The 9,159-nt window shown below is 44.2% G+C and overlaps 1 protein-coding gene across 1 annotated transcript in view; it reads left to right on the forward strand.

Annotated features, from left to right (window-relative positions):
• Window positions 1-9,159, forward strand: part of pxnb (paxillin b) — a 39,392-nt gene extending 30,233 nt beyond the window's left edge. Inside the window, exons 6-11 of the mRNA XM_037681203.1 lie at window positions 1,443-1,557; window positions 4,595-4,756; window positions 6,149-6,322; window positions 6,404-6,485; window positions 7,816-7,964; window positions 8,052-9,159. Coding sequence (XP_037537131.1) covers window positions 1,443-1,557; window positions 4,595-4,756; window positions 6,149-6,322; window positions 6,404-6,485; window positions 7,816-7,964; window positions 8,052-8,318 — 949 coding nt within the window. The 3' untranslated portion in view covers window positions 8,319-9,159. The remainder of the gene's footprint in view (window positions 1-1,442; window positions 1,558-4,594; window positions 4,757-6,148; window positions 6,323-6,403; window positions 6,486-7,815; window positions 7,965-8,051) is intronic.

Here is a 9,159-nt window from a genome sequence, read left to right on the forward strand (position 1 = left end):
TGTGCAGAAAAACACCCCCAAAGCATGATGCTTCCACCCCCATGCTTCACAGTAGCTATGGTGTTTTTGGGATGGTACTCCATATTCTTCATCCTCCAAACACGGCGAGTGGAATTAAGACCAAAAAGTTCTATTTTGGTCTCATCAGACCACAGAACTTTCTCCCATGACTCCTCTGGATCATCCAAATGGTCATGGGCAAACTTAAGATGGGCCTGGACGTGTGCTGATTTAAGCAGGGGAACCTTCCGTGCCATGCATGATTTTAAACTATGACGTCTTAGTGTATTACCCACAGTAACCATGGAAACAGTGGTGCCAGCTCTCTTCAGGTCATTGACCAGCTCCTCCGTGTAGTTCTGGGCTGATTCCTCACCTTTCTTAGGATCATTGATACGCCACGAGGTGAGATCTTGTATGGAGCCCCAGTCCCAGGGAGATTGACAGTCATGTTTAGCTTCTTCCATTTTCTAAGGATCCAACAGTTGATCTTTTATCACAAAGCTGATTGGCAGTTGCCTCGTAGCCCTTTCCAGCCTTGTTGAGGTCTACAATTTAGTCTCTGGTGTCTTTGGACAGCTCTTTGGTCTTAGCCATGTTAGTAGTTGGAGTCTTACTGATTGTGTGGGGTGGACCGGTGTCTTTATGCAGCTACCGACCTCAAACAGCTGCTTCTAATTTAGAATAATAAGTGGAGTGGAGGTGGACGTTATAGAGGAGGACTAACAGGTCTTTGAGGGCCAGAACTGTTGCTGATTGGGAGGTGTTCAAATACTTATTTCCAGCAGTAACACACAAATAAATTATTTTAAAAATCATACAGTATGATTTCCGGATTATTATTTTTAGATTATTTATTTCATGGTGGACATGCACCTAAGATGAAAATTTCAGACCCCTTCATGATTTCTAAGTGGGAGAACTTGCAAAGTCACAGGGTGTTCAAATACTTATTTTCCTCACTGTATATATGTATATATATACGTATGTATGTATAAAACAGCGTATTTTATATTGTTAAGTTATTTTGATGGAATGTACGATATTTAATTATTGCTCATATCGGCCGATACCATACCAATAATATTGTGCATCTCTACTAAATTGCTTTGTTCGTTAAACCTCACAATCTATAATTGATTATAGCACATCTCCTAACCTTCGAGCTGCCCTCTCTAGGCCTAGATTGTTAAAAACAATACATTTCTATCTTCTTCTTTTGTTTGCTCTCTCTTCAGGGGTCACCACAGCGAGTCACCCTCCAAAAAAACAAATTACTATAATTTTCTTATTGAAATCAACATGTGTCATTTCTTCTTACATCACACACAGGGATCACCTGTCAAATGTACTATTTTGTGAGGACCTAGTGATGCCAACGATGGATCAAATCTGTTTGATTGTTTATGATTACAAATGGCATTATTATTTGTAATTTTCAGCTCTTCTACTCGTCACAATGATTTGGATACATCACCTCAACAACAAGCCAGAATTTCAGCGTCCTGCGCCACAAGAGAGCTCGATGAACTGATGGCCTCTTTGTCTGATTTCAAGGTACCAAGATGAGCTAACTCCTCTTACTTCTTCAATAAACTTGAGCCTCACCTGAAATATTTGTCATTATCTCTGTCACTTTTCTCTTATTTTCATTTTGCTTCTCTGTTTTCTAGCCCAATTCTTTGGGCTCCTTGTTCGACCCACCAGGGGCACCTTCCACCTTTCGTCATTCTCCAGTGTCGTCTTCTGTTACTCCAGTAGCTTCTTCCTCCCACAGTCTGTCCAACCCGCCTGCCTCGCCCCTCCTCCCATTACCTTCTGATTTAGAGCTGCACATAGATGAGGATGGAGGCGATGGTGGCATGCTGATGCCCCGTCCGAGCCGTCTTGCTCCCCACAGTCCCACCTCCTCTCTCTCTGCAGTCAGTGATGTAGATGTGGACTCTGTCATAGATGTCTCTGCCACCATGCTGTCATCTCAAACAAAGTCCCTGCTAGTGCGCTCTCAGTCTGCTCCCTCTAATTCCAGCTTGTTGGGAAATAGCCCGAGTCTTTCCAATACCACCACCCTCTCACTCAGCTCAGTCAATACTGTCCTGGACGGCAAAAGCCCCAAGTCCTCGAGTCCATCTGTGGAACGGATCTCACCCTCAACTACTACTGGTAAACTGTCCTGCGCTCCGGGGTCTGCTTGTTTTCAGAACCACAATGTAAATTTTTCCAATCCACCTCTTCCAAAAAGCTTCAGTCCTCCCCTCTCTACTCCTCTCCCTCTCTGTGTTGCTTCACCATCTTGTGTGCACGTTCCATCCAAAACATACTCCCCACCTGCAGTCTCTCCACTGATGGTCCCATCTCCCCTGGCTTTCACCAGCACCAGCAGACAGTTATATGAGGTGCCACCTGCAGCTCAGAGAGACGTCCCCCTCGCTGTGCATCAACCTTCTGTGGTTGAGCCCACCCTGGATGATGAGCTAGACAAGCTGTTAGCCATGAGTTTTGAACAAAGTCATTCAGCAGCACACGAGAAGGCACACTGCCACAGCAAAATGCTGCAGGAGGTGCTAGAGGAGCTTATCCTTCCTGTAGACAGAAACAGTGTGCAGCCCGACACTTTCACCAGTGCCACCAACACCCTGACAGATGATTCAGTAGACGGAGGCACCGACGGGAATGGAGACCTGGACTGGGCTGACGAGGAGCTGTCCGTGTCCTTACATGATGGGCTGGATGGCACCATGACGCCTTACACAGAGAGGCTGTACACCGATGGCAGCATGACTCCGCTGACAGAAGCTAGCTGGATGGATGAGTGCATGACCCCCTCCTCGTGTCCCGGGACCCCTGATGTTGCCCTGGACCTGCCCCTCCTGCAGACTCCCAGTATGGACAGAGTCTCTGCAACAGGACATGTATGCATCTGCTCTCCAGTGTGACCAGTTGTTCTGCTCCAGGCTAATGATGCTTTTATACATGCTTGCCTCCGCTTTAGGACTGGGTGAAAGAAACCATTGGATATGTATTTGTTTATGTCTACCATGGTGCTCACTAGTGATTCTTTAAGTAACAACACTCATGGTTTTGATAGCGTTCAGTGATCAGCACTCATGTCTTATTATATACTATCAGACAAAGCTGATACAATGTGTGAATTTTTATTTAATTGTTTATGTGTTGTATAGTCAATTTATCCAATCTAACTAAATTAAACCCTGTCCTGTACCTTTGAGCTTCACTCAAATGTACCAAATTGTCAATTAGTTGAGCACTGTATGCTTACATATCTTGACAAAAATACACAAAATATCTGAACTTTATAAAAACAAATATAAGAATTTATAATTTTAAGCAGAAGCTACATGAATAGATGGCATCTAACAGCTTTTAGTGTAATACTAAACATTCACCTCACTGTTTGGTGCTGTTGAAACTAAAATCTTTGTGGCCTGTTGCAGCAGTTTTGTGTGAAGGAAACTAATGCAAATTGCCTTCTGAAGACTTTATAATCCCTTGAGAAACCTTAAAGCCTGGATGGAAGAATATTTTGCACAGATGGGACCTTGGCATGCAATAAGTATGAGGTGTGACCTAAAGCCCACTGAGCACCACAGCATCTTGGCATGTTGCTTGTGTTGGTTTACGATTAATGTAACCGTAAGATAAGGTGCTCACTGTTCCCTCTCAGCTAAAAGCGATGATAAGGCGCACTAAGGAGATTCCCAATGTGCACCCCATGTACCGAGACGGTCAGCTGCGCAGGAAGGTGGGACCCATCATTGTAAACAAGAACTCCTCTCAGGACCGTCTCATAGAGGAGCTTCAGGGTAAATTTGGGATCAACCGCTCGGAGCGGCGGCGCAAACAGTCAGACGAGTGGCTGACGGAGGGCGTCATTGTCACTTCCAAACCTCAGCGCTTCCGTCCCGAAGGCTGTGGAAGTGAGGTTGATAAGGTTGGCTTCAGTGTGCTCGGCACTTTTCATCTAACGCTTGTCCTCTAGTTGTCTTCATTTTCCTCTGTCTGCTCCCTTCTGTCTCTTTCTGTCTTCAGATTGTAATTCCCCCCGAGTCGCCTGTGGCTGTCAGGAAGGTTCTCCCCCCTCTCTCCCCCCCTATATCTCGTCGTACCCCTGTTGTAGAAGAACCTAAGGGACTTCTTCCACTACATCGGCTCCCTATTCCAACTCCACCTCCTCTTCCTCCACCCACTTCTACCTGCCTACCAACTACTCGCATTCAGGAACCAGTCCCCCCTCCACCTCAGCAGATTATTAAAGCCTCACCTCCACCTGCCCCAACTCGGGACCCTCCTGCCCCCAAGCCAGAGCAACCTCCCCATATCTTCAGCACCCCGGCCCGACCACCACCAGAGGAGCCAGTACAATCATCTGCACCCAAAGTTCTGGTGTCTGTAGGCTGCCAAACAGAATATGACCCATTCTTCCCTCCGAGCCAGGCATGAGTCCCCGTCTCTTATCCTCTCTGTTTTTCACACTTTTAAACTTCAGTAAAGTGTTTCATACAAAGTTACTTTTGTCATGTTCATCAAAGATGCACGTTACTATTATAACTATTTGGACCTTGGATGATTTCAGATAATGGCTCAAGGAAAAGCTGGTGTTCCTGGTGGGCCCCCAACGCAGGTCAACAAACTGGACAACATGCTCGGTAGCCTTCAGTCGGACCTCAACAAACTAGGGGTGCAAACAGTAGCTAAAGGAGTTTGTGGTGCCTGCTGTAAGCCAATCGTGGGACAGGTGAGATAAAACGAGTGTGTCTAATAAAAAATAGAATGCTGCCAAAAGTCCTATACAGCTTTGTAACAATCTTGCATAAAAAGTAAAGAGAACCAAGATAAAAATAAATGTTTAAGCTCACTGATCCTCACTCTTTATTTTCAAAAGAGCCATATTGACAGATGAAAGTCAAGGGGAGAGCTGCAATATCACCCCAAGTCACTCCAATAAAATAAAAATAATTAAACAACCCACCTATGAACAAAAAAGAAACACAGCCAGCGCATTATCTGTTTAAACAAAATGTACATTAGTACTGAGATGAGAAGCTGTGGTGCACGTCCTGTTGTATTTGTAATTTGTTGTCACAGTGAGACATTCAAGATGGACACGAGTCAGTCGGTTTCTCTGTTTTTGCTTGACAGTGTTCATGGTTGAAAATGTTGACTGTAAAAATTTCAGCTTTTAGCTATTACCCCAGTCCCATGAAGAAAACACAAGTCAACAATAACAATGAATACCACAGTCCATGCTCAACAATGAATATGCTGTAATATGTGTACGGATGAAGATGCCCCTTCACATTCCCACCTGCCCCCTCATGTGACCATGCCTAGAACCGGCCCTGTATGCTCCTGCTTCCTTCACTGCAGATGACAGCAGGTGCGGAGACGCACCCGGCCGGTAGCTGATCCATCTGAGATTACCTGGACTTTTTTTTTTACCTCTACCGGCCAGTCGGACCTGCATCCTCCTCTACAAATATAGATGAACACAATTTTATATGGTGCATTCTTATTTAGTTTTATTTGTGCTGTATGAGTTGTAAAACCACAACATAGAAGCCCGAGCCGACATGCGCAATTATTGCTCAATGTGCCAGCACGTTTTAAAAATGTATTGGCTGTGCTGGCATTCATTCAACCTTTATTTAGACAGATAAGTCACATTGAGCCTAGAAGACTCATTTACAAGTGAGATCTGTTTAGACAGACAAAAAGTAATGAAACTGGACACATGAAGGAATTGGAGGCAAAACATTCCTATCAGACTTATATTGTTGTAACCTGTCAGGAGAGCCACCAATAAAGCATGGCGAGCCGCATGTGGCTCGGGAGCCGCGCAACGAGTATCCCTATTTAAGCTGCTGCCAGTGGCTCACTGTGGTCACCATAGTAATGATACACCTGTCTCTTTCACTCCCTGACTGCCATGGTAATGACAGACAGACATAATTAAAGCCTGACAAACCTCAAACAACTGCTGATTGAAAACTCCAATCACAAACTCCAATTACAATTTATTTAACCACAATTAACAAAACTCTGATGTTCACAGATTAGTAATAATGGTGCTTATGCAAATGTTTAAACTCTGCAGACTACATGCTCATCACGTCTCCTTCCTGCTCAGGTGGTGACCGCCATGGGCCGCACGTGGCACCCAGAACACTTTGTGTGCACACACTGTCAAGAGGAGATCGGCTCCAGGAACTTTTTTGAGCGAGAAGGACAGCCTTACTGTGAGAGAGACTATCATCATCTGTTCTCTCCTCGATGCTACTACTGCAATGGGCCCATACTGGATGTGAGTCATGGTCGCGCTGCACACATGTGGGCTGTATGTTCGAGTTTTCACATCGTGATAAGTGCTGTCATATCCATTTAGAAAGTTGTGACGGCGCTGGACAGAACCTGGCATCCTGAACACTTCTTCTGCGCTCAGTGTGGATCCTTCTTTGGTCCAGAGGGTATTGGATTTTTTTCCTACATTGAATTAGTATTATTTTTGCTTTTGTATTACAGACTACCATATATTCTAGACTATAAGTTGCTCTTTTTTTCATAGTTTGGCCAGTCCTGTGACATATAGTCCGAAGCGAATTATATGTTTTTTTTTCTCCTTAGGCCTGTCGCGATAAAAATAAATCAATAATCGTGTTTTTGGATCGTTAAAAGCAGCTAAGCTGAGAAGCTAAGCTACGAGCTAAGCTAACAGACCGACCTCAGGAAAAAACCTCTGTCTTGTCAAAGCTCCAAAATTCACGATTGAAACTTGTGCCTTTGTGTAAAAAGTTGTTTTTCTCTGCAAAAAGAAGTTGAGAACTTATTTACTGATTTTTTAATGAAAAATTTGGTGTGAAAAATGCTATGCTAAAGAGCTCAAACCACACCGAGCATCTGTCATTTTGAGAACCAGAGAGAGACAGCCCATGTCACGTCAAGGGGCCTCCCTCCCATTTTCCTTAGAGATGTTGCTTGCTCCCTCATCCTTTGGGGTCAAACAGTCTTATACTGCCATCCGGTGGTCGAAAAAGGTACTACATGCAAAACAAATTAACAAACATTCTTAAATTTGACAATAATTACTTATTATTGTCAAATTTCAAACAATATTATCGTTTATCTCAGTAATTTGAGACAATCGCCCAGCAACATTTGTTATCGTAACAGACCTATTTCCCCATTCATGACGCAATTTTTTGACCGTGTTAAATGTTCGTTCATACTCGCATGAACCACCACATTTAGCTCTACAGCATCCCCCTGCCTGCACCTTGCCACTTCCTGGGGCCACAGACCACGCCCCTCGCTGCCCACATCCGGCGGCGGAGGGGTGGAGGGACGGAGCCCCTTCGCCTCCCGGCACATCTGCCAACCGGGACGGACTGTTCTCAGTGCGACCGCGCCGCGCCACCCAGGCGAAATGAATCTGTTCTGATCATTAAAGTGCATTTATTAAGGAAACGTTAAACTGAGACACGCCTTTGCTGTGATGTGGAGCAAACAATAATTGATTGTAGGTGTTAATCTTGTTAAATTTCAAAGAACTGCAACATCGAGTCCCATGCATGCTCCCGCAGCCACCAATTGATTTTTGTCACGACACCAGTCCATGTTTCCCGGGGGTCAGCAGTGACGCATAATAAATGTGATTTATACTCGGAAGCAACTTATTTGTGTTTTTTCCCTGTTCATGAGGCATTCTTTTACTGATGTGATATTTACTCCGGAGCGACGTTTAGTCTGGAAAATACAGTAATTAATGAAACAATGTGTGCTCGTGTGTTCCTCTTGAAGGTTTTCATGAAAAGGATGGAAAAGCTTACTGCAGGAAGGATTACTTTGATATGTTTGCACCGAAATGTGGCGGCTGTGCCAGAGCCATTCTGGAAAACTACATCTCTGCGCTCAACTGTCTCTGGCATCCGGAGTGCTTTGTTTGCAGGGTTTGCATCATGTTTATATCACGCCTGTGTTCGTGTGCTTCACACGAAGACTTGAACCTAGTCTTAACTGCATCTGTTTATGTGCAGGAGTGCTTCACCCCGTTTGTGAATGGCAGCTTCTTCGAGCACGATGGCCAACCCTACTGTGAAGTGCACTACCACGAGCGGCGCGGCTCCCTCTGTTCGGGCTGTCAGAAGCCCATCACAGGGCGCTGCATCACAGCCATGTCCAAGAAGTTCCACCCGGAGCACTTTGTCTGCGCTTTCTGCTTGAAACAACTCAACAAAGGCACCTTCAAGGAGCAAAACGACAAACCTTACTGTCACAGCTGCTTCATCAAACTGTTCAGTTAGGGATCCAGGCCCAGCGCCACGTTTCTGTCAGGCCAATCATCTCAGCACCAGTGAAGGTGGATTTATGTGGAGAATCTTGTTCTCCCATGATCAAGTGTGAATAGGTTGGGTTTGTTTATGTTGGTAAAGTAGCATACTGCCTGACTAAATGTTTTAATATCTTTCTGAAGTAAACACAAATTACTCTCCTCTGACAGCAACATATTTTGAAGCTGTTTTCGAGTCTATCAGTGAATGTGATGCAGACATAGCGTTTTAATGACATTGAACTTTTTTTTTTTCTTAAAGCCAGAAAAGTGCTGTATTATTATTTTTTTGTCAAGCAAGCAGAAGACATAACATTTATTTCTTGTCTCCTAGCATGTGTTGGACTTTTTTTCTTCCAAAGATCAAAAGCAGTTGTTTTCTGTAACCCTGAAGTCGTGTTGCTTCAGCTCATTGTTTCTCATCGTTTCAGAAAGAGGAGAACTTGTGCTGATCACTCTGACACTGAAACTTATGAAAAACTGTGTTAACCATGTTGCTCACTGGCTGAGTGTGTTGTGGAATCCAGGAAGTAAGGAACGGGTGACTGGTAACCGTTTTTAGCTTTGCAGTACAAATGTTATTTTTTAAAACAGGCGAGAACCAAAAGGGTTTGGATACTTTTTTATGATGAAGAGTTTGAGGCAGGTGACCGCGTCATAGACGAATTCTGACTGGAGAGGGAAACCAGTATTCAGATGTTGAAAACAAGTGACTGTTGGGTGATTTTATTAGTCGCTTCATCATAAGCTCTTGTATGAAAGTGTGGATACGTGTTATAAGGCAACAATATTACTAAATCAGTTTTACACTATGC

This window comes from Nematolebias whitei, chromosome 8 (assembly GCF_014905685.2).
Source record: "Nematolebias whitei isolate Nwh7 chromosome 8, NemWhi1, whole genome shotgun sequence".
NCBI classification, from domain to species: domain Eukaryota; kingdom Metazoa; phylum Chordata; class Actinopteri; order Cyprinodontiformes; family Rivulidae; genus Nematolebias; species Nematolebias whitei.